This window comes from Nomascus leucogenys, chromosome 24 (assembly GCF_006542625.1).
Source record: "Nomascus leucogenys isolate Asia chromosome 24, Asia_NLE_v1, whole genome shotgun sequence".
NCBI classification, from domain to species: Eukaryota; Metazoa; Chordata; class Mammalia; order Primates; family Hylobatidae; genus Nomascus; species Nomascus leucogenys.
The window spans coordinates 27,701,512-27,727,023 of NC_044404.1; the positions used below are offsets into that span (position 1 = coordinate 27,701,512).

Genomic DNA, 25,512 nt, shown 5'->3' on the forward strand with positions numbered 1-25,512 from the left:
CCAGGTCCTTGGATCCTGCCCCATTAGGTAGGCAGGTATTATTACCCACTGCTGTGGTTTGAATGTGTCCTCCAAATTTCAGGTGTTGGAAACTTAATCCCCAAATTCTTATGTTGATGGCATTTGGAAGTGGAGCCTTCGGGAGGTATTTAGGATTAGATCAGGTCATCGGGGTGGGGCCCCCATGGTTGCTCTGGTGGCTTTACAAGAAGAGGAAGAGACATCTGAGTTGACATGCTCTTCCCTCTCACCATGTGATGCCCTCTGCCATGTTATGATGCAGCAAGAAGGTCCTCACCAGATGCAGCCCCTCAGCCTTGGACTTCCCAGCCTCCAAAACTGTAAGAAATAATTTTTTTTTTTTTTTTGAGACGGAGTTTCATTCTTGTTGTCCAGACTGGAGTGCAGTGGCACAATCTCAGCTCACTGCAACCTCTGCCTCCCGGGTTCAAGTGATTCTCTTGCCTCAGCCTTCTGCGTAGCTGGGATTACAGGCATAAGCCACCACACCCAGCTAATTTTTGTATTTTTGGTAGAGACGGGGTTTCACCATGTTGGCCAGGCTGGTCTTGAACCCCTGACCTCAGGTGATCCGCCCGCCTTGGCCTCTTAAACTGCTGGGATTATAGGCATGAACCACCATGCCTGGCCAGAAATAAATTTATTTTCTTTGTAAATTATCCAGTCAGCAGCATTCTATTACAGCAACAGGAAACAGACTAAGACACCCTCCTCTTCCTCCCAGCTAGAAGGAGCAACCAAAGCCCAGAGGCTGTCCCTTCATCTGTGCTACCCACATGGTCTCAACCTTGAACCCAGTGACACAGTGGGGCCACCAAACTGAAGTCATGTTTCAACAAAATTCTCAAACCCTTCGGGCAAGTAAGAGCAGCAAGGAGATACAAGCAGGGGAGTTCGCATGGGGAGGGCTCCAGAGGCCCCGTGAGAAAGGGAACTTCCCCAGACCTTCTCGTTCTGAGGGGCCCTGTGGGTGTGGGGTTCCACCCTGACTAACCCCTGGTTCAGTCTTTTCCTGGCTGGGGGACTTTGGGCACACAGTTTAACCTCTCCAGGTGCAGTTTTCCTATATATAAAATGGAAAGAACCAGATAAACCTGCATTTCAGGGTTGCTGTGAACTTAATGAGCCAGCCAGTTACAGCTCCCCTTCCCAGAGTCCCAGGCCTTTCCATTGCCTCTACATGTGTGAAGATTCAACTCTGGGCCGGGCGTGGTGGCTCATACCTGTAATCTCAGCATTTTCGGAGGCTGAGGCAGGCGGATCACCTGAGGTCAGGAGTTCGAGACCAGCCTGGCCAACATGGTGAAACCCTGTCTCTACTAAAAATACAAAAATTAGCTGGGTGTGGTGGTGCATGCCTGTAGTCCCAGCTACTTGGGAGGCTGAGACAGGAGAATCGCTTGAACCTGGGAGGCAGAGGTTGCAGTGAGCCGAGATCGTGCCACTGCACTCCAGCCTGGGTGACAGAGCAAGACTCCATCTCAAAAAAAAAAAAAAAAAAAAGACTGCAAAACCGTGGAACCAATGCTTCCAAATTTGCGGGGAACATTGTTTCAACCAGGAACTCAATACCAGCCAGACCACTGCTGAAGAATAAACAATGCTACACTTTGGGTTTAGGGTTAGAAGCAGTCTTTTAAAAAAAAAATGTGGTAAAATACACGTAACATAGTAACATAAAATTTACCATCTTGGCTGGGCGCAGTGGCTCACGCCTGTAATCCCAGCACTTTGGGAGGCCGAGGCAGGCAGATCACCTGAGGTTAGGAATTCAAGACCAGCCCGGCCAACATGGCAAGACCCGGTCTCTACTAAAAATACAAAAAGTAGCTGGGCATAGTGGCGGGCACCTGTAATCCCAGCCACTTGGGTGGCTGAGGCAGGAGGATGGCTTGAACCCGGGAGGCAGAGGTAGCAGTGAGCCGAGATCACATCACTGCACTCCAGCCTGGGTGACAGAGCAAGACTGTCTCAAAAAAAAAAAAAAAATTGCCATCTTAATAGTTTAAAAAAAAATCATGACACAGTCCTCAGGAGACCTTGAGAAATGTGCCCTTAATCTTTTTTTTTTTTTTTTTTTTTTTTTAGACAGAGTCTCGCTCTGTTGCCCAGACTGGAGTGCAGTGGCACGATCTTGGCTCACTGCAAGCTTTGCCTCCTGGGTTCACGCCATTCTCCTGCCTCAGCCTCCCGAGTAGCTGGGACTACAGGTGCCCGCCACCACGCCTGTCTAATTTTTTTTGTATTTTTAGTAGAGACGGGGTTTCATGTGTTAGCCAGGATGGTCTCGATCTCCTGACCTCGTGATCCACCTGCCTCGGCCTCCCAAAGTGCTGGGATTACAGGCGTGAGCCACCGCCCCCGGCCCTTAATCATTTTTAAGTGTATAATTCAGTCATGTTAAGTATGTTCACATTGTGCAACCAACCAATCTCTAGGACATTTGAATCTTGCAAAACTGAAACTCTTCACCCATTAAACAACAACTCCCAATTTCCCCGTTCCCCCAGTGGCTGGGGAAAAGCCACCCTTTGACTTTCTTCTTCTTTTTTATTTTGCTGAGACGGAGTTTTGCTCTGTCGCCTGGGCTGGAGTGAAGTGGCTTCATCTCAGCCCACTGCAACCTCTGCCTCCCAGGTTCAAGAGATTCTCCTGCCTCAGCCTCCCAAGTAGCTGAGATTACAGACACCCGCTACCATGCCCAGCTAATTTTTGTGTTTTTAGTAGAGACCGGGTTTCACCATGTTGACCAGGCTGGTCTCGAACTCCTGACCTCAGGTGATCCACCCGCCTCAGCCTCCCAAAGTGTTGAGATTATAGGCGTGAGCCACTGCACCAGGCCTCCCTTTGACTTTCTATGAATTTCATGACTCTAGTTTCCTCATCTGAGTGGAATCATACGGTGTTTGTCGTTTCGTGATGGGCCTATTTCACTGAGCATAATGTCCAGAAGTTTCCTCCATATTGTGGCATGTGTCATAATTTTATTCCTTTTTAAGGCTGAATAATATTTCATTGTATGGGCCGGGCATGGTGGTTCATGCCTGTATTCCCAGCACTTTGGGTGGTTGAGGCTGGAGGATTGTTTGAGCCCAGGAGTTCAAGACCAGTCTGGGCAACATAGCAAGACTCCTTCTCTATAAAAAAAGTTTAAAAATTAGCTGGGCATGGGCCGGGCGTGGTGGCTCACGCCTGTAATCCCGGCACTTTGGGAGGCCAAGGCGGATGGATCACGAGGTCAGGAGATTGAGACCATCCTGGCTAACACGGTGAAACCCCGTCTCTACTAAAAATACAAAAAATTAGCCGGGCGTGGTGGCGGGCACCTGTAGTCCCAGCTACTCGGGAGGCTGAGGCAGAAGAATGGTGTGAACCCAGGAGGTGGAGCTTGCAGTGAGCCGAGATCGCGCCACTGCACTCCAGCCTGGGCGACAGTGCGAGACTCTGACTCAAAAAAAAAAAGAAAAAACAAAAGATATGCTCGGCATCTTTTCCCAAAAGTGACCTATTTCACTCTTGTGAAAACCTGCACTGGGGGAGAGCCCCTCCCCCATGATCTCCACAGTTGTCTCAGAGGGGCCATGCAGGGGCTGTTCATGTTGTTTTTGTTAATATAAAAGTAATTCAAGGGCAGAGGGGGCAAAATGGCCAGACCCTGTCTCTAAAAAACATTTAAAAATTAAAAATTAGACAAGGCTCCAGACTGGAAGAAAAAAAATTTCTTTTAAGTGCTCATACCGTGTTCTGGAAAATGCAGAAAACAGTTAAAAGACAAGACGCGCCCTTTTGCCACCGTCGCGCCTGGGAACTGTGAGCATTTCTGCAGGAGACCTGTGCGCTGCTGTGGTGCCGTCTTTGCACCGTGGTCATTGCGGAAGGGCGCCATGAAGCCACTGGGCCAGGGGGTGGATCTCACTCTCCCAGGGAGGGAGCAACTCGAGGACAACTTCGGGACCCACAGGCCAGGCGTGTATCTGCTCTGGTGGGCAGCCTGGGTGCCTGCAGTATCATTGAGTGGCAAACTGCTTGGCGGCATCACACGGTAGGGACACTGGTGACTTCCAGCCAGCATGCGGAGGGCTTCGAGCTCTTCTGCAGGCTCAGGGATGTGCTGGGCCTCCATCCCTCGCCCTCAGAGCACAGGCATTCTCCCTGTCCCTGCCACACTGCCCTTGACCCAGCTGGCTGCTGGGATGTTTCCCACTGCTTTGGGCGAGTGGGCCACGCCGGTGGGCGTTGAAGTGGATGGCAGGACACCTTAACAACCACTGCCCAGTGCTGTGTCAGTGTCAGGCCCTTACCTTCCTCTACAGGGGGAGGAAACACGGGAAGAGAGGGGGGACCCCACCTCCTGCCTTGCAAGTTGCTGAAAAACACCAAGTCACACGACACATCACGTACCGGAGTGTGTGGTGCCACTCAGCAGGCACGGGTCTGACCCCATCCTGTCACCCTGCTGCTGTGGTCAGCTGCCTCCTGCACTGTCCAAAGGAGGTCCTGAGCCATCCACCTTCAGAATCCAAAAGCTGACAGAGATGGGTTGATGAAACGAGGAACTTCTGTTCCCGGTGGCTGGAGGCATCCTCCTCACAGCTGGTGGGTGGGGGCGGGGGGCACTTCCTTTCTGCCCCTGTCCTACTGTGGGAACCTGATCTTCTTTCTCTGCACCATTCAGCTCTTGAGAAGCCAAGGAGAGATCCCCAGGCTGGTGCTCCCAACCTGGGGAAGTGAAAAGGGCTTGGGCCGTGACCACCTGCAGGCTTGGTTCAGATTTTAGTTCCTCCATTACATGGGCAGCCGCAAGGAAGTCAGGTTCCCACTGAGTGTCTTATTTCCTCAAATAGCAGAGTGTTGGGAGAAATAAAGAAGATGAGAACTCGTGTCAGAGGTACAGGAGGTCCTGGGAAAGAACAATATCATGTAATGATTGTAGATATGGGGCACTGGGCATGTCCCCATGTGCCTGGGTTACACTAACATTTTTACCAATACCTGTCTCCTGCCAGCCTTGGTTGTACAGAGGGAGAGGAGACTGAGGCTCAGAGAGGGTATGGAACTTGCCCAAGGTCACACAGCTAAGAAGCAGTGGATCCAGGGTTTGAGCCCAGCTCTGTCTATCTCCAAAGCCCATCCTCTACTGAAATTCTAGACCTAACTGGGCTGTGCAGAAATCCATCAAACTTCCACAATCTGCTTCAACACCTGGGAAAGAAATGAAGAACTGTCATTTTCTCTGGCCTGCAGGTGGAGCCTACCAGAGCCGGGTTAAAATCCCAGTGTCTCGATGTAAGGAGCGCCTCTGCCCGGCCGCCCCGTCTGGGAAGTGAGGAGCCCCTCTGCCCGGCTGCCACCCCATCTAGGAAGTGAGGAGCGTCTCTGCCCGGCCGCCCCGTCTGGGAAGAAGTGAGGAGCGCCTCTGCCCGGCCGCCCCGTCTGGGAAGAAGTGAGGAGCGCCTCTGCCCGGCCGCCCCGTCTGGGAAGTGAGGAGCGTCTCTGCCCGGACGCCCCGTCTGGGAAGAAGTGAGGAGCCCCTCTGCCCGGCCGCCCCATCTGGGAAGTGAGGAGCGCCTCTGCCCGGCCGCCCCGTCTGGGAAGTGAGGAGCCCCTCTGCCCGGCCGCCCCATCTGGGAGGTCTACCACAGAGGCCAGAAGCAATGTGGGGGCTGGATGTGGTGGCTCACGCCTGTAGTCCCAATACTCTGGGAGGCTGAGGCGGGTTGATCACTTGGGGCTAGGAGTTCGAGACCAGCCTGGCCAACATGGCGAAACATATGAAAAATACAACTGTCAAACCAACCAACGAACCAAGCGACAACAAAACAGGTCTACCCTGGAGTCATACTCTAATTTTTTTCTATTTTTCTCCCTTTCTGATCCTTTATCCCACTTTCTTTTTCTTCCTCTTCCTTCTCCTTCTTCTTTGTCAAATAGAGGATTGAGTTATCATTGATCCATACAAAGTCCCTCTCTCATTTATTTTCTTTAATTCCCACCCCCCATTTCTATTCCCCGTCTTCCCATGTGCAACCTTCCTAATATGTTTGATATGCATCATTTTGTTAGTATGTACTTTTAGAAAATGTTTATTGTTTTGTGTGAAAAAAAAAAAAAAATAAAATCCCAGTGTCTCCACTTGGCATAACCTTAGGCAAGACCCTTCGCTTTTGTGAAGCCTGATCCAGGAGGCTGGGGGCTACAGTGAGCTGCACTCCAGCCTGGGTGACAGAATGAGACTGCCCACCCCTCTCAAAAAAAAAAAAAAAAAACTAGAAAGAAACACAACAAAATATTAGTAGTAAGTGTAAGTATTTTGGGCGGTGGGTAAAGAATGCCCGCTTTTTATTTATCAAATGTTCTTTAGTTAGAATTTATTCATTGTATTTTAAACTTTTGTTATTATCTCTGATTAAAAGTCTTTTGTTACTTTTATAGTGACAAAAAAACTAAGGCATTTTGCGCAAAACCTATATCATCTTATTCGATCCTCACAATCTGCTGCGATATAATTCTTTCTCCTATTTTATTATTTTTTATTTTTTTAGAGACAAGGTCTCACTCTGATGCCCAGGCTGGGGCTGGAGTGCAGTGGCATGATCATAGCTCACTGCAGTCTTGACCTCCCGGGCTCAAGCCACCCTCCTGCCTCAGTCTCCTGAGTAGCTGAGAGTGCAGGTGCATGCCACCGTGCCTGGATATTTTATTTATTTATTTATTTATTTATTTATTTTTGAGATGGAGTCTTGGTCTGTTACCCAGGCTGGAGTAAAGTGGTGCGATCTCGGCTCACTGCAACCTCTGTCCCCCGAGTTCAAGCGATTCTCCTGCCTCAGCCTCCCAAGTAGCTGGGATTACAGGCACGCACCACCACGCCCAGCTAATTTTTTTTTTTTTTTTTTTTGAGACAGAGTTTTGCTTTTGTTGCCCAAGCTGGAGTGCAATGATGCAATTTTGGCTCACTGCAAACTCCACATCCCGGGTTCAAGCGATTCTCCTGCCTCAGCCTCCTGAGTAGATGGGATTACAGGCATGTGCCACCACGCCCAGCTACTTTTGTATTTTTAGTAGAGCCGGGGTTTCTCTGTTAGTCAGGCTGGTCTCGAACTCCCGACCTCAGGCGATCCGCCCAACTTGGCCTCCCAAAGTGCTGGGATTACAGGCGTGAGCCATTGCGCCCCGTAATTTTTTGTATTTTTTAGTAGATACAGGGTTTTGCCATATTGGCCATGCTGGTCTTGAACTCCTGACTTCAGGAGATCTGCCCGCCTCACCCTCCCAAAGTGCTAGGATTATAGGTGTGAGCCACCGCACCTGGCCTTATTTTATTTTATTTTATTTTATTTTTTAAGAGACGGGATCTTGCTAGGTTGCCCAGGGTGGTCTAGGACTCCTGGTCTCAAGTGATCCTCTTGCCTCGGTCTCCCAAAGTGCTGGGATTACAGGCCACACCCAGCCTCTTCTCTCTGCTTTTTTGTTTTTGTTTTTGTTTTTTGAGACAGAGTTTTGGTCTTGTTGCCCAAGCTGGAGTGCAATGGTACAATCTTGGCTCACTGCAACCTCTGCCTCCCAGGTTCAAGCGATTCTCCTGCCTCAGCCTCCCGAGTAGCTGGGATTAGAGGTGTGTGCCACCACGTCTGGCTAGGTTTTTTTTGTATTTTTAGTAGAAACGGGTTTTCACCATGTTAGGCTGGTCTCAAACTCCTGACCTCAGGTGATCCACCCACCTCGGCCTCCCAAGGTGCTGGGATTACAGGCGTGAGCCATTGCGCCCGGCCCTCTTCTCCCCGTTTTAGAGAGTAGGAAACTGAGGTTCAGACAATCAAAGTGATTTGCCTAACGTCATACAACGAGCAAGAGGAGACCTGGGATTTGAACCTATGTTGGTCTGACTCCTGAGGGACAGGGAAATGGAAAAGGCTTATCCCAAGCTTGTGGGGTCAGGATAAGTGGTTGGTCCGGCTCCTAAGCAGATTTCTCTTTAGCCTTAGGAACAATTTTTAATTAGAATTGGCGAGGCCTGGCGTGGTGGCTTACAGGTGGATCACACCTGTGATCCCAGCACTTTGGGAGGCGGAGGTGGGAGGATCACTTGAGTCCAGGTGTTCGAGGCCAACGTGGCAATAATTATCGAAAGCGTATGTGAGTTCTGGAGAGGTAATGAGACCCCCTTCACCAGGAGGTTCCGACAGAGGGCCACGGAGTGTCCTGGAGGGACATTCGGGAGCCCTGACGCTACATCTCCCTCCTCAAACCCAAAGGGCAGAGGCATGTCCCTCCTATGAGACGCAGGACAAGTCGGGCCGTGTCGCCTTTTTCTAACTGGGAGCACTGCTGAGGGGGCGTCTGGGACTCCTTCACCTTCACCATCGCCCCTCCCCCATGGGGTACTGCACGGGGCGGGGGCGGGGCTTCGGTGGGGCGGGGCTGCAGGGCTCCCGCGGGCTGGCGGGGCGGGGCTTCGGCGTGCGGGGCGGGGCTTCGGCGGGGCGGGGCTGCAGGGCTCCCGCGGGCTGGCGGGGCGGCCTCGGCGTGCGGGGCGGGGCATCGGAGGGGCGGGGCACTGGCGGGGCGGGGCTTCGGCGTGCGGGGCGGGGCTTCGGCGGGGCGGGGCTGCAGGGCTCCCGGGACCGCCCGCCCGCCCCTCAGTCTGCGCCCAGAGAGCCGCGGGCAGCATGGAGCCGGTGCCGCTGCAGGACTTCGTGCGCGCCTTGGACCCCGCCTCCCTCCCGCGCGTGCTGCGGGTCTGCTCGGGGGTCTACTTCGAGGGTGAGCGGGGGCTGGAACCCCTCCGAGCACTCCCTTGGTGTGGGGCGGGGGCAGAGACCCCGAGAAGACATTAGCAATCCGGGGAAACTGCCCCCGGGTTCAAATCCCGACGCTGCCACTGGCCAAGCTGTGTGATTTGGGTCCGCACTCAACCTCTCTGGACCTCGGCTTTTGCTTTCGTGGAATGGGGACCGCTGACCTGCCCCGCAGGGTAGTGATGAAAAGTCAGTGGGTTGAGGCGCGGGAGGTGAATGCAGCCGGGCCACTCCTAGGTGGCCGGCGGTGCGCATGGGACGGAGCTCCGACCGCGCCGGGACGCAGCATTAGGCCGCTGGTGGTCGTGGCTGCGTTTTGATTCTGAAGTGCAGGGTCAGTCTTCCCGTCGGTGTCCTCCCACTCCTCCCCCTGGCCCCCCTCTACACTGCCTTCCTTCAGTCCCTGCGTCCACCTTGGCCCTCTGTTTGACCATGGGCAGTACTTGATTTGATCAGCTCTTCAGGTCCCAGCTTAAATGGCGCTTCCTCCCGGAAGGCTTCCCGGGGCTCTCTGCTCCTTGCACGCCCCCGTACATCTGCCGCCTGCCCGCAGCGGCCTGGTTCACAGGGATGGGCACACAGCAGGCGCACGGTCACTAGTCATTGCCTGAAGGAGCAAGAGGTGAGGGACTAACAGAGAGTGGAGGGCAGGGGAGGACAGCACAGTGGATGGGTGGCCAGTGCTGCTCTGGGGGGAAGGAGGACCCGTGGGCCACCGAGTAGGGGAGATGGAGGTGGAGGAGAGAGATGCTGTGTGGGGGTGCGGGTTCCTTCCTTAGAGGGCGAACTGAGGCTTGAGGGCCCTGCCCCATCCTGTTCCCTGGCTGCAGGAAAACGCTCTGTCGCAGCAGCTTCCAGCAGAGTGCTTGGGGTCCCAAGTGGGGTCCTAGACCAAGGAGGTCCCGCGCGAAGGGTCCCGCAGTGGGTCTCTCCAGGTCTGCTTGGGAATCTGGCAGATCTGGGTTCAAATTCTGACTCTACCTCCAGGGGCTTTCTGCAGGCAGGCACCTGGGATCTGTTTGCTCTTCCCCCAGCCCAGGACCAAGCGTCTCCGCCCTCCCAGCACCCTTTGCCTGCTGGTATTACAACACCTGTTTCCTCATCCTGCCTGACGCGAGGTGGTGGAAATGGTGGAAGTCAGAATGATGGTGACTAGAGAAAGCCCTGACAGGGTGTGGGTGTGTGGATGGGGTGAGTGCGGAGGACAGATGGCCATGCCAATAGGGGCAGGCGTCTAGCAGGGCACTCGGAAGGGGCTGGCTGCATGGTTAGGAGCACTGGCTCTGGAGGCAAACACCCTGGGTTCAACCTAGGTTTTTTTTTTTTTTTTTTTTTTTTTTTTTTTTCAGACAGAGTCTGGCTCTGTTGCCCAGGCTGGAGTGCAGTGGCACCATACAGCTCACTGCAGCCTCGACCTCCTGGGCTCAAGTGATCCTCCCACCTCAGCTTCCTGAGAGGCTGGGACCACAGGCACGCACCAGGACAACGTCCAGCTAATTTTTATATTTTTTGTAAAGATGGGGTTTTGTCATGTTGCCCAGGCCAGTCTCAAACCCCTGGATTCAAGTGATCTGCCTGCCTCGGCCTCCCAAAGTGTTGGGATTACAGGCATGAGCCACCACACCAGGCCCTGTTTTTTGTTTAATAGGACATAGGTTGTGTGTGATAGCTCATGCCTATAATCTCAACACTTTGGGACACTGAGGTGGGAAGATTGCTTGAGCCTACGAGTTCGAGATCAGCCCTGGCAACATGGTGAGACATCATGTCTACAAAAAATTTTAAAATTAAAAGTTGCAGGGTGTGGTGGCTCATGCCTGTAATCCCAGCACTTTGGGAGGCTGAGGCAGGAGGATCACTTGAGCTCAGGGGTTCAAGACCAACCTGGGTAACATACTGAGACCGTGTCTCTACACAAAATAAAAAAATTAGCCGGGTGTGATGGTGCATGCCTGTAGTCTCAACTACTCAGGAGGCTGAGGTGGGAGGACTGCTTGAGCCTGGGAGGTTGAGGTTGCAGTGAGCTATGATTGCACCACTGCACTTCAGTCTGGGTGACAGTGAGACTCTGTCTCAAAAAAAAAGGACGAGGTCTGTGTTGCCCAGGCTTGTCTTGAATTCCCGTCCTCAAGCAGTCCTCCCACTTTAGCCTCCCAAAGTGTTGGGATTACAAGCGTGAGCCACCACACCCAGCCATAACTTCCAGTTCTGCCTCCTATTACCTGATCATCATGTACAACCTACTCCGCCCCTGAGAGGCTGTTTCCTTTTTTCTTTTTTTGAGATGGAGTCTCCCTCTGTCACGCAGGCTGGAGTGCAGTAGCCTGATTTCAGCTCACTGCAACCTCCACCTCCTGGGTTCAAGCAATTCTCCTGCCTCAGCCTCCCGAGTAGCTGGGATTACAGACTCCAACCTCCATGCTGGGCTAATTTTTGTATTTTTAGTAGAGACGGGGTTTCACCATGTTGCCCAGGCTGATCTCGAACTCCTGATCTCAGGTGATCCTCCTGCCTTGGCCTCCCAAGTGCTGGGATTACAGGCATGAGCCGCCATTCCTGGCCAGCTGTTTCATTATTTAGGAAATTGAAACTGCCTGTCTCCGCAAGAGCAGTCATGGGTCTTAAATGCAGTGACGCGTCGGTAGCCCCTTGGCACAGTGCCGGGTATCTGTAGCACCACAGCTGCTGTTCTCACCAGTCTGGAAGGCCCACGCTCTGACATTGTAAACAGACTGTGGTTTATGACTGGCGGGCATTTTCCTGGGGGTACGTGGGGAGGTTTTCATCCGTTTCTCAGGGCTGATGTTGGGGCTGCCCTGTGGGTGGGGCTGGGTTCAGGTGGCCTCAGGGTCCTACCACGTAGTCTGTTGTCCTCCATTAGCTGGATGGAGAGACTGTGCACTCGTGTGTGCAGGAGAGATCTTTATTGAGCACCTTCTGTGTTCTTGACACCACTTACACACTTTATTTCATTTTATTTATTTATTTATTTATTTTTATTTATTTTTTTTTGAGACGGAGTCTTGCTCTGTCACCCAGGCTGGAGTGCAGTGGCGTGATCCCGGCTCACTGCAAGCTCCGCCTCCCGAGTTCATGCCATTCTCCTGCCTCAGCCTCCCAAGTAGCTGGGACTACAGGCGCCCGCCACCACGCCCGGCTAATTTTTTTTGTATTTTTAGTAGAGATGGGGTTTCACCGTGTTAGCCAGGATGGTCTCGATCTCCTGACCTCGTGATCCGCCCACCTCGGCCTCCCAAAGTGCTGGGATTGCAGGCGCGAGCCACCGTGGCCGACCCTCACTTACACACTTTAAACCAGGAAAGCAGAACTTTGCCCACTGGGCCTCATTCTGTCAGTGCCCCTCTATTTTCCAGGGTGCTAGGAGGGCTGGGTACCGGCCCTGGCTCCAGGCGATCTCCAGGGAGCCGCTGACCCCTCTTGGAGCCTGATTTTGTAGCTGTACCTGATTCCCTTAGTGTACAGCTACAAAATCAGGCTCAGAGAGGGTGATTCACTGGATTATTTACTGATTTGTGGACTTAACACATACTCAGAGGCCAAGCCCTGTGCTGGCTGCAGTGATGTTGAGATGGATCAGCCCTGCCTGTGAACTCAGTGGAGGAGGCACGGGGATGTGAAAAAGGCCAGAGAAGTGTGCCACAGCGGGGTGCACCGATGCCAGGAGGGGCAAGGACAGCTGAGGACGACTGAACCTGTGGGCATGAGGCAGGAACGACAGAGCAGGGCATGCCAGGCAGCAGGCACCATGTGCAAAGCCGTGGCAGAGCAGAGCTTGTTGGGCACCAGGGCACAGGCTGCCCAGCACTTGGCCCTTGTCCAGTGGGGAAATGGAGTCCTTGTCTCCACAGGCTCCATCTATGAGATCTCTGGGAATGAGTGCTGCCTCTCCACGGGGGACCTGATCAAGGTCACCCAGGTCCGCCTCCAGAAGGTGGTCTGTGAGAACCCGAAGACCAGCCAGACCATGGAGCTCGCCCCCAACTTCCAGGGTAAGGTGGGCACCTCTGCCTCCCCATGTGTCCTGGCACCCTCCTGGCACACCCGCAGGCTGCTCGTGGGCTTGCCACACCCAGCAGCCACTCCCTCCGCTTGGGGTTTGCTCGCGAGGCCCTCACATTCACCACAACCCAGCCTCATGGGTGGAGATGTCCTCAGAGGGTCTGCAATGCCCTGGACTCAGAGAGGTTGCGCCGTCTCCCTCTCGGTCTCTGGTCACACCTGTCCCTGTTCCAAGCCCTGTCCAGGTGCCTGTCTCTGTGTTCACTCACACATTCAGTCCCCAAACATCTGCAGACACCCATGTGTGCCAGGCTCTGTGTGGGGGGGCTGTGGGTGTGGGGCTCAGGATGAACCAGGTGCCGCCCTCTCCAGCGGGGAGAGCTTCCGGGATGACAGTGAGAGGAGGGCAACAGTAAAAGGAGGCGTAAGCTTTAGAGAGGGCTCTGAGCAAGAGTAACCTGCCTCAGGGTCCGTGAGGGCTTCCTGGAGGAGGTGCATCTGAACATCCCAGCCACAGGGAGTAGCGTGTGCACATTTGGTGCTCAGGAAACCCCAAGGAGCTCAATTATTATTATTTTTTTTTATTTTTACTTTTTTGAGACGGAGTCTTGCTCTGTCACCCAAGCTGGAGTGCAGTGGCGCGATCTGGGCTCACTGCAAGCTCCGCCTCCCGGGTTCACGCCATTCTCCTGCCTCAGCCTCCCCAGCAGCTGGGACTACATGAGCCCACCACCACGCCCGGCTAATTTTTTTGTATTTTTAGTAGAGACGAAGTTTCACCATGTTAGCCAGGATGGTCTCGATCTCCTGTCCTCGTGATCTGCCTGCCTAGGCCTCCCAAAGTGCTGGGATTACAGGCATGAGCCACCGCATCCGGCCACAGCTCAATTATTTTAAGAGGCATGGAGTGTGGTGGGCCATGGCCTGGACCCTGAAGCCAGCGGCCTGGAATTGAATCCCAGTGGCCTTGGGCAAGCTAGACAAGTTCCTCTCTAGGCCTCTCTGGGACCTCCCTGGGCCTCAGTTTCCTGTTCTGTAATGAGGGCGATTAGGCTTGATATGAGGATGAAATGAGCTGATATGTATACAGCACTTAGAAGGGGGCCTGGGACAGGCTGGGTGCAGTGGCTGGTGGCTCATGCCTGTGATCCCAGCTCTTTGGGAGGCTGAGGCGGGTGGGTCACCTGAGGTCAGGAGTTCAAGACCAGCCCGGCCAACATAGTGAAACCCCATCTCTGCTAAAGATACAAAAATTAGCTGGGCATGGTGGGGGGCACCTGTAATCCCAGCTATTCGGGAGGCTGAGGCACGAGAATCACTTGAACTTGGGAGGTGGAGGTTGCAGCCTGGGCAATAGAGACTCTGTCTCTCAAAAAAAAAAAAAAAAAAAAGTTGGGGGGGGCACCTGGTACTAAGCAGGCACACTCTGAGGACTGGCTGTTATGTGACTGCCTGCCAGATGCGGGAGAGTGTGGCTTCTAGGTTAGGGGCAAGTTGTGTGGGCAGCCACAGGAGCCACACCACCTGGGGGCTATGTGCTGTGCTGATACTGTTTGTTCTTTATTTCCAAGGCACTGAGGAGCCAATGAGGGCTTTTTGTTTCTTGTTTTTTAGTAGAGACAGGATCTTGCTATGTTCTCCAGCCTGGTCTCAAACTCCTGGGTTCATGTGACCCTCCTGCCTCGGCCTCCCAAAGTGTTGGGATTACGTGCGTGAGCCACCACGTCCGGCCCCAATGACGGTTTTTAATATGGAAGTGATGTATTTTATATTTCGAATTTTTTCTTTTTCTTTTGAAATAATTTGAAACTTACAGAACTAGAATTTGCTAAAACTCCTGTACATCCTTTGTCCAGATTCATTCATTTTTTTTTTTTTTGAGACAGAGTCTTGCTCTGTCACCCAGGCTGGAGTGCAGTGGTGCAATCACGGCTCACTGAAACCTCTGCCTCCCTGGCTCAAATGATCCTCCCACCTCAGCTTCCTGAGTAGCTGGGATTTCAGGTGTGGGCAACCACACTCAGCCAATTTTTTATTTTTATTTTTTTTTGAGACAGAGTCTTGCTCTGTTGCCCAGGCTGGAGTGCAGTGGCATGATCTCAGCTCACTGCAACCTCCGTCTCCTGGGCTCAAGCAATCCTCCTGCCTCAGCCTCCCAAGTAGCTGAGACTACAGGCCTGTGCCACCATGCCCAGCTGATTTTGTTGTTGTTGTTGTTTGTGTGTGTGTTTTTTTTTTTTTTTGAGACAGAGTCTCACTCTGTCACCCAGGCTGGAGTGCAGTGGAGCATCTCGGCCCATTGCAACCTCCACCTTCTGGGTTCAAGCAATTCTCCTGCCTCAGCCTCCCAAGTAGCTGGGATTACAGGCGTGCACCACCGCACCCAGCTAATTTTTTTGTATTTTTAGAGACAGGGTTTCACCATATTGGCCAGGATGGTCTCGATCTCCTGACCTGGTGATCCACCCGCCTCGGCCTCCCAAAGTGCTGGGATTACAGGCGTGAGCCACCATGCCTGGCATTTTTTTTTGTATTTTTGGTAGAGACAGAGTTTCACCATATTGCCTAGGGTGGTCTCCAACTCCTGAGCTCACATGATTCGCCTGCCTCAGCCTCCCAAGTGCTGGGATTACTGGTGTGAGCCAATGTGCCTGGCCAATTTTTAAATCTTTTGTAGAGATGAGGTTTCATTATATTGCCCAAGCTGGTCTGGAACTCCTGGGTTCAAGCAATTCTCCTGCCTCAGCCTCCCAAAGTATTGGGATTATAGGCGTGAGCCAGTGTGCCTGGCCAAAAACGGCCTCAGGTTTCCTTTTTTTTTCCCCCATCAAGTGTTAAACATTTGTTACATGTTTCTCTCTCTCTCCACACATACACACACACATGAATGTATTACTTATGTGTATATATGGATATGTTTTTTCTGAACCATTTGACAGTAAATTGCAGACATGTTCCCTTTTGCATCTATATATTGCCCCTAAATATTATAGTATCTCCCCAAAACAAGGACGTTCATTCACATGGTTCAGTGATCAAATTCAGGAAACTTAATCTTGGTACAGTACTACTGCCTAATCCATAGTCTATATTTGAATTCCAGCAAATATCCTCATAATATGCTTTATAGCAGTTTTTCCCCTCAATCCAGAGTCCAGTCCTAGATCACACATCATATTCAGTTGTCCTGTTTCTTCATTCTCCTTCAGACTGGAACAGTTCCTCTGCCTTTGTCTTGACGTTGACATTTTGAAGCATCTAGACCAGTACTTACGTAGAATATCCCTCAGTCCCAGCTTGTGCGGTGTTTCCTTGATTAGCGTCAGGTTGTGGGTTTGGGGCAGGAAAAGCCTTCTTCCCAAAAGCGGTATCAGTCTGGAAGCAAGGTATTTAGGTCAGCTGGTGGCGGAATGGGTGGGGGCTGGAGGGAGGGGGTGCGGGGGCAGGTGGGCAGTCAGTATTGGCAGCCAGGATGCAGGGGTGAAGTGGGTGGTCTGAGGTGGCTCTGGCCAGCAGCTCCTGGGATGTTAGTTTGGGAGACAGGGACGGTAGGTTTTGGATGGGTGGGATCGGAGCTGTGCAGAGGCATCTGGAGGAACGGCTAAGATGGCAGTTAGAGGCAGGTAGGGTCAGGAGCTTGTAGAGTGTGGAAGTCTAGTGTGTCTGTCAGGGAATGTGTCCCTCTTCCATTCTCTGTGTCTCTGGTGACAAGTCTCTCTCGGTTCCTACTTCCTGTCTCTCCCTGTCCCTTCATGCACTGCCACTTTCTGCCCTGTGTCCCTCAGCCCTGCAGCCCAGATGTCCAGATGCAAATCCCTCGTTGACACTTGTCCCTGGGGGATTCTGACTGGGTCATGTGCAGGGCCAGACTGGGGTTTGGACCTGGCAAAGGCCCGCCCCACCCTGACACCCCACAGTGACCTGCCTGCTCTCTGCTGTCTCCCACAGGCTATTTCACCCCCCTCAACACCCCACAGAGCTACGAAACCCTGGAGGAGCTGGTCTCTGCCACAACTCAGAGCTCCAAGCAGCTGCCCACTTGCTTCATGTCGACCCACAGGATTGTCACAGAGGGCAGGGTGGTGGCTGAGGACCAGCTCCTCATGCTTGAGGCTGTGGTGATGCACCTCGGGATCCGCTGTGCCCGCTGTGTCCTGAGCACGGAGGGTCAGCAGGTCATCCTGCACCTGCCCCTATCCCAGAAGGGGCCCTTCTGGAAATGGGAGCCTAGTGCCCCTCGAACTCTGCTCCAGGTCCTACAGGATCCAGCCCTGAAAGACCTCGTCCTCACCTGCCCGACCCTGCCCTGGCATTCCCTGATCCTGCGGCCCCAGTATGAGATCCAAGCCATCATGCACAGTGAGTTGCCGGGGCAGGTGGATGAGGGCTGCTGGGGGAGAGAAAGAGGGGTGCCCCTGGGAGCTGCTCTGATGGGAGACACCCCCACCCCACCCCTGAGGATCAGCTGGAACTTCAGGTTGCTCCCTCTGTATTACACTGAAGTTATTCTTTTTTTTTTGAGACGGAGTCTTGCTCTGTCGCCCAGGCTGGAGGGCAGTGGCGCAATCTCGGCTCACTGCAAGCTCCGCCTCCCGGGTTCACGCCATTCTCCTGCCTCAGCCTCCCAAGTAGCTGGGACTACAGGCGCCCGCCACCACGCCCGGCTAATTTTTTTTGTATTTTTAGCAGAGACGGGGTTTCACCGTGGTCTCGATCTCCTGACCTTGTGATCCGCCCGCCTCGGCCTCCCAAAGTGCTGGGATTACAAGCGTGAGGCACTGCGCCCAGCCCAAAAATTTTTTTTAAAAATTAACTAGGCATAGTGCTTGTAGTAGCAGCTACTCCAGAGGCTGAGGCAGGAGGATCGCTTGAGCCCAGGAGTTCAAGGTTGTAGTGAGCTATGATCACACCCTTGCACTCCAGCCTGGGCGACAGGGCGAGACCTCACCTCTCTTTTTTTTTTGAAGCAGAGTCTTGCTCTGTCACCCAGGCTGGAGTACAATGGTTGATATCAGCTCACTGCAACCTCCATCTCCCGGGTTCAAGCGATTCTCTTGCCTCAGCCTCCCTAGTAGCTGGGATTATAGGCGCCCGCCACCATGCCCAGATAATTTTTTTGTATATTTAGTAGAGACAGGGTTTCGCCATATTGGCCAGGCTGGTCTGGAACTCCTGACCTCAGGTGATCTGCCCACCTCGGCCTCCCAAAGTGCTGGGATTACAGGCGTGAGCTACCGAGCACAGCCTAAAAATAATAATTTTAAAATTTATTTTTATTTTTTCTTAAAACTTGGAGGAAAAAAAAATAAAAATAATTTTTTAAAGAAGGTTGGGGCCAGGCACAGTGGCTTACGCCTGTAATCCTAGAACTTTGGGAGGCCGAGGCAGGCAGACCACGAGGTCAGGAGATCGAGGCCATCCTGGCTAACATGGTGAAACCCTGTCTCTACTAAAAATACAAAAACATTAGCCGGGCATGGTGGCGGGCACCTGTAGTCCCAGCTACTCGGGAGGCTAAGGTGGGAGGATTGCTTGAATCTGGGAGGCGGAGGTTGCAGTGAGCCGAGATCATGCCATTGCACTCCAGCCTGTGCGACAAGGGCACTCCATCTCGAGTGAAACTCCATCTCAAAAAAAAAAAAAAGAAAAGAAGGCAGCAGAAGGGAGGCCAGCTGGCCCAGCCAATGCTCTATGCCTGGGGTGGGGGCCACTCCTGGGGTGGCATGCAGTGCCACTGAGCCACCCCTCTCCACAGTGCGTAGGACCGTCGTCAAGATCCCTTCTACCCTGGAGGTCGACGTGGAGGACGTCACCGCCTCCTCCCGGCACGTCCACTTCATCAAACCGCTGCTGCTGAGTGAGGTCCTGGCCCGGGAAGGCCCTTTCCCCCTGTCCATGGAGATCCTGGAGGTTCCTGAGGGCCGCCCCATCTTCCTCAGCCCGTGGGTGGGCTCCTTGCAGAAAGGCCGGAGGCTTTGCATCTATGGCCTAGCCTCACCACCCTGGCGGGTCCTGGCCTCAAGCAAGGGCCGTAAGGTGCCCAGGCACTTCCTGGTGTCAGGGGCCTACCAAGGCAAGCTGCGGCGGCGGCCAAGGGAGTTCCCCACGGCCTATGACCTCCTGGGTGCTTTCCAGCCAGGCCGGCCACTCCGGGTGGTGGCCACTAAGGACTGTGAGGGCGAGAGGGAGGAGAATCCGGAGTTCACGTCCCTGGCTGTGGGTGACCGGCTGGAGGTGCTGGGGCCTGGCCAGGCCCATGGAGCCCAGGGCAGTGACGTGGATGTCTTGGTTTGTCAGCGGCTGAGTGACCAGGCTGGGGAGGATGAGGAGGAAGAGTATGAAGAGGAGGCAGAGAGCTCAGAGCGGGTCCTGCTGCCCCTCCACTTCCCTGGCAGTTTCGTGGAGGAGATGAGTGACAGCCGGCGCTACAGCCTGGCGGATCTGACTGCCCAGTTTTCACTGCCTTGTGAGGTCAAGGTGGTGGCCAAGGACACCAGCCACCCCACTGACCCTCTGACCTCCTTCCTGGGCCTGCGGCTGGAGGAGAAGATCACAGAGCCATTCTTGGTGGTGAGCCTGGACTCTCAGCCTGGGATGTGCTTTGAGATCCCTCCCCGGTGGCTGGACCTGACTGTCGTGGAGGCCAAGGGGCAGCCAGACTGGCCAGAGGGGTCTCTCCCCAGAGCCACAGTGGAGGAGCTGACAGACACCTTCTATTATCGTCTTCGGAAGTCACCAGCCTGTGAGATCCAAGCCCCCCCACCCAGGCCCCCTAAAAGTCAGGGCCTCAGCAGGCAGAGGAGACACAGCAGCGAGGGAGGCGTCAAGGTACCAGTATAATCCCAGAGGGCAGGGAGAGGTCACCTATTGGGATCACTGCTTCTTTGTCACGTCTGTCATGTTTCTCTTGCAACTGTGTAAACTTGTAGTTTATAAACTTGCACACTTTGCACCCATTATTCTCATTCCACCTCACAATTAATCCTGAGGTTGGCATGATTATCAGTATCTTATGATTGAGAAAACGAGGACTTGCAGACCCTGAGACTCACCCAGGGTCCCTGTTAGTAAGTGGGAGGACGGAACTTGGCCACGGACAGTCCAAGTTCATGGTGCGTTCCTCTCTCCACTACTGCTACCTTCACTCCCTAGCTCGAGCCTCATCATTTTTCCCCTGAACTGCTTCAGCAGGCTCTTACAGCTGTCAGAAAGGCCTCCTAACTCCTTTGTTAGTCATTGATGGGCCTCAGCTCCATCTTCTGGAACCTTCTGTGGCTGCCCATCATCGTGGGATGATGCAAACCCCTTAACATGGCATCCAGGGTCCTTTATAAGCTGACTTGTTGCACCTCCCCGACCCATCTTCCTCCACTCACTCTGCTGTCCACGCTCCAGCGAGAGAAGTGCCCGCAGCTCCCTCATGGCGCCGGGACTCCTGCTTCAGAGCCCCACACCCGGGCCTTCTGCCAGCAGTGTTCTTCCTCCTTCAGGCTCACAGGCAAGGTGGGACTCAGATTTCTCACTCAGCAGCGGTGGTGCTGCCTCCTCTTCTGTACTCCCACTGCACACTCTACGTAGCTCAGGACACGTTGTTTTTAGTGAGTCCTACCTGAGTCTCTGGCTGAAAAGAGTTCTGTGGGGGCAAGGATCTTACCTGCTCCAAGGCCAGAGAGGACCTGCTAAACGGGGCCAAACAGAATCACAGATGAGCAGGAAAGAGCCAGGCATGGGGTCAGAGAGACTAAGTTTACGTTCCGGTTCACTTACTCTGCCTGTGCTGGGTACTCCTCCGAGCATCCTTTTTCTCACCAGTAGACCTGTGATATCCTCTGCAGCTGCTTTCTGTGACCTGCTTACTCTGTGGCAGGCCCCTGATATGCTTTGTCCCAACCAATTCCCACAGTGCTTCTTAGTTACACACCGGTGTCCTGCTTCACAGTTGAGAAGGTGAGAGGCACAGAGAGGTCAAATAGTTGACCTGAGATCACACAGCCAAGTGGCAGGGCCAGGGCTTCTAATTGCATCTGAACACACAGCCTGAGCTTCTAACTACTGTGGTCTGCTGAGAACGGGAGGGGATGAGACAGATCGAAGGTCCTTTACTATCCCCAGCTCTTGTTTCGGGATCTTGAGTGACTCGTATTTAATCATGTGTGGTAGGCAGCAGGTGGCAGTGGACATGACAAGATGACTCCTGAGTGGTCTCAGCCCCAGCAGGGGCTTTTATCTGTGGGGTGAACGTGGCAAGTCATTTCCTGACAATGGCTGGACTGAAACATCCGAAACACAGGCCTTGTGCCAGTGCCGAAAAGGGTACTTTCCAGAACCGACAGACCTTAGCCTGTGTCTTGGCTCCCGCTGGAGGGACTCTGGGCCCAGTCACTGCTGTCGCCCTGGAACCACAACTTTTCCCCTCTGTGCGTTGGAATCTTGGTGCTGATCGGCGAGCTGTGCCGTACACTCTGTAAAGCGTGGTGGGGCGCCAAGACCTCTGCCCTTACAGGTCACAGGCGTGGCTCCGGGTCCCCGTGTGACCTTTGACAAGGCACTTTCTCTCCTCCATAAACCGGGAATTGAAACCACTCAGAGGGTGACTTGAGGATTAAAGCGCAGACGTCATGTAGCGTCTGGCACATGGGGGAGCGCAGTGGAAGTCCTCTTCCTTCTGGGCCGCCTCAGCCCAGGCGTCGTCCCGAGGCTTTGTCGCCGCTTTCCTACAGTATCCCCACTTTGCTTTTTTCCCCTTCAGCAAGAGAATTAAAGGACATTGGCCGAATTGCTAAGTGGAGAGTCCCAGGAACACCCTGTCTCCAGCCCCCAACCCCATCCTCATTTTCTACCCTGATTCCTTTCTCCCTTGCCAGAGAATATTCCACATGCGTGTAGCGAGAACACCAGGGGTCTTGAAAGGCCATAGCCTGAAAAGGAAGTAGAGAAGCGGAGGAAGTGACACTTAACGTGAATGACCGTTTTTCATGGACTCTGCTTCCCCATTTCTTGAGACCCTGATGATTTCTGCTTTTTCTCCCAAAGTCTTCTCAAGTCTTAGGATTGCAGCAACACGCTCTGCTGCCCAAACCCAAGGCAATGACCTTGCCAGAGTTCACCAAGGATGACTCCAGTATGTACAGCAAGATTCCTGCCCACAGGCCCGCTAAGCCCCAAAGGCAGGATCTAGGTGAGTCCCTGTGGGCGCTGCTCACCCTTGTCCCTGTGTCTCCCCTCCCTGCCTTGCTGCTTCCTTTGCCTCTGATGACCCTGTCCAGGGACAGACCCTTCTATGGTCCCAGTTTGATGGACAGGCCTCTGGGCTGGGCTCAGGTAGAAAGGTCCCTGCTGTCTTTCCCATGGGCTCTAGGGCTTTGGCAAGGAAAATGAGTTCAGTCCCCAACATACTACCCTCCCTGCAGCACACAGGAAAATGAAAGGGTTGCAAAGTGTTGAGACAGAACAAATTGTGGTTTCTAGGCTAGCAAAGACCATAGAGCATCCAGGCCAACTCTTTGCCTGTGCAGATGAGGAAACTGCCCTACAGAAGGGAAGGAACTTGCCTAATGCTAAAGATCCTCATTGACTCGGACTCTTTCGCAGATGATGATGAACATGATTATGAAGAAATACTTGAGCAATTTCAGAAAACCATCTAAGTGCTGGAGGAACCACGCTTCCTAACTGCTGCTTCTCAGTGAATCCGACGCCAGCCAACTGTTTTAAGCCTCTAAAAGACCTCGGGCAAGGTCTCACAGAAATGGAGCTGCAGACGGGGAGTAGCTTTGTGGAAACTGATTTGATGGACACTGCACCAGCTTCCTTCAGGTTCTAGATTTCTTGCTACTTGGGGCGGGCCCGTTTGGACCTAACATCTCGCACATGACTCCCTCAGCCTCAGAGCCTTGGGATGCAGAGCAGCTGGCAGGGTTCCTCTCAATCCTGCAACCCCAGCTGTCCCACCGGTGGGTGCAGAGGGGAATCCGAGGCCATCAACCTTGGTGATAGCAGCGCAGTGCCAATGCCTCTTAGTGAAAGGGATTCCATCCTGATGACACTGCATGGGAGATTTTGTTAACGTCCGCCACCCCCACTCTCATCCCCAAGCTCTAAGCCCCCGGGAGGCCTGGACTGTCTTCCTCATTTCTGTAGCACCTAGCCTGATAGATCTGCATGTGGTAAACAGGGGTTGTATGGATTAATGTGGGAACTTGGCTTCAAGAGCACAACCTTAGGACCTTGGGCCCCAAGAGCTGGTGGTGAAATGAGAGGAGCCAATTTAAGAAGACCCTTATGGAGACCTGAGGCTACAGAAAACTGGCAGGTTTCATCAGGTGGTTAAAGTCTTCAAAATTGTAAGTGACTATCCAAGATTATTTCATTTTAAAACCATAGAATAAAAATGACACCAGAGCTTCTATATGAATGAGAACGGTATCATTTATTAAGTTCTGACTGCATGCCAGGCACTCACAAACCATATCCAAATCCTCAACTTTCCAGAATGCCTGATTTGAAAGATTAGGGAACAGGCTGCATGGTCAAGTACCTTAGGATGCTGACAAGTTGCAGTTAAGGGTGAGGACTTGGAAAGTATGAGACTGGGTTAGGATCCCAGCTTGCTACCTACCAGCCAGGGCTCTGAGCAAGTTATTTTAACCTAAGTTTCAGTTTTTTTGACATGTCAAATGAAACTATAGTTACTACCTCAGAAGACTGACTGTTTTAAGGATCAAATGAGATAATCTTTGTAAACCATTTAGTGCAGTGCCTGGCACACAGTAAACATTCGACAAACGTGTCATTATTGAGCAAGATCGTGTAGCCGTTCTGCCTCCAAAGCCGATACTCTTTCCACCCCTCCACAACGTTTCCTAGTCACGGAATACATCCCGGTGTTAAAAATATACCATATCCCTAGACTGTGGAGATAGAGTATGCTGACTGGTTGGCGGGCCTCCCTGTCTTTAGTGGAGATAATACAAGCCTTTGTCCGTGCAGAGACTAACCCAGTTTTCAGAGGCAGTCAAGGCCTGTTCAGTGAGACAAGACCACAGGCCACATTTCCTCTAAGTGGTGGGACTTTGGTTTATAGACTGATGCAGTCACGGACAGCAAAGACAGGAAATGGACAAAGAGATGATCTAAGACTCCAGCTGAGATGGGAGCCTAAAGAGGGTGAGATGCCCACTTCCTGGTTTCTAGGCTTTGCCCCTGGGTGTGTCCTTCCTTTGCGTAACATCTCCCTGGGCTGCCTGGACTTGCTGCACTTTCTAGCCTCCAGGCCTTCGTACTCCAGCATGGAGTTCTCCAGGTGACTACTGAGTGGCTCCTACAGGCTGCTGGGCCAGCCACCAGGATCTGACATCCCACCCTCATCTGCCCATCAGCTCCCATGCCCTTCTCTAGAGAAGTCAACCTGCGCTGCAAAGGAGGACCCTGAGGAAGAGAGTACTGTAGGGAGAAGCAACGGGCAAGAAAGTCAGACAGAAAGTTCCTCCTTGGCACAGAATCCCAGGGGGCTACGGTGATGCACAAAATGCCAATAGTTTTCACTTCCACATTTGCATTTACCCTTGGCACAAAATTGAGCAAGATGAGTAATAAAGCCACAAAAGCAGGGGTAAAAGAGGGCTTCCAGTTCCTATAAATGGGCTGAGTAGGCCAGGTGCAGTGGCTCACGCCTGTAATCTCAGCACTTTGGGAGGTCAAGGCAGGATCATGCGGTCAAGAGATCGAGATCATCCTGGCCAACATGGAGAAACACCATCTCTACTAAAAATACAAAAAAAATTAGCGGGCGTGGTGGTGGGTGCCTGTACTCCCAGCTACTCAGGGGGCTGAGGCAGAAGAATCGCTTGAACCCGGGAGGTGGAAGTTACAGTGAGCCGGGATCACGCCACTGCATTCCAGCCTGGCGAAAGAGTGAGACTCCATCTCAAAAAGAAAAAAGGGCTGAGTAGCCAAATGCTGCAGTGAGAAAAATTTCACAGCAGCGAAAGCTGGGCTTGAAAGCCACACCTGTGACTGACTGTTTTGTTTGTTGAAATGAAGTCTCTCTCTGTGGCCCAGGCTGCAGTGCAGTGGCACCATCTCGGCTCACTGCAACCTCCGCCTCCCAAGATCAAGTGATTCTCAGACTTCCAAGTAGCTGGGACTACAGGTGTGTACCATACCCAGTTAATTTTTGTATCTTAGTAGAGACGGGGTTTCACCATGTTGGCCAGGCTGGTTTCTTTTTTTTTGTTTTTGAGATGGAGTTTCGAGCCCAGGCTGGAGTGCAATGGCACGATCTCAGCTCACCGCAACCTCTGCCTCCCCAGGTTCAAGGGATTCTCCTGCCTCATCCTCCCGAGTAGCTGGGATTACAGGCATGAGCCACCATGCCCGGCTGATTTTGTATTTTTAGTAGATGGAGTTTCTCTATGTTGGTCAGGCTGGTCTTGAACTCCTGACCTCAGATGATCCTCCCGCCTCAGCCTCCCAAAGTGCTGGGATTATAGGAGCCACCACGCCCGGTCAGCCAGGCTGGTTTCTAACTCCTGACATCAGGTGATCCACCCGCCTCAGCCTTCCAAAGTGCTGAGATTACAAGCGTGAGCCACTGGGTCTGGCCGTTTTATCAGAACAATGAGAATTAGCAGGGATCCAACTAGAGGTATACCAGTCAGGTGCGGTGGCTCAC

At 52.9% G+C, this 25,512-nt stretch overlaps 1 protein-coding gene across 1 annotated transcript; it reads left to right on the plus strand.

Annotated features, from left to right (window-relative positions):
* Positions 1 to 8,668: 8,668 nt before the first annotated feature.
* THEMIS2 (thymocyte selection associated family member 2) lies at positions 8,669 to 23,253 on the plus strand. The gene is made up of 6 exons (XM_030805404.1): positions 8,669 to 8,784; positions 12,689 to 12,829; positions 16,788 to 17,198; positions 18,595 to 19,667; positions 21,873 to 22,017; positions 22,431 to 23,253. Exons 1-6 carry the CDS (start codon positions 8,691 to 8,693, stop codon positions 22,484 to 22,486), a joined length of 1,920 nt encoding a protein of 639 aa, XP_030661264.1. The 5' UTR covers positions 8,669 to 8,690; the 3' UTR covers positions 22,487 to 23,253.
* The last annotated feature ends 2,259 nt before the right edge of the window (positions 23,254 to 25,512 follow it).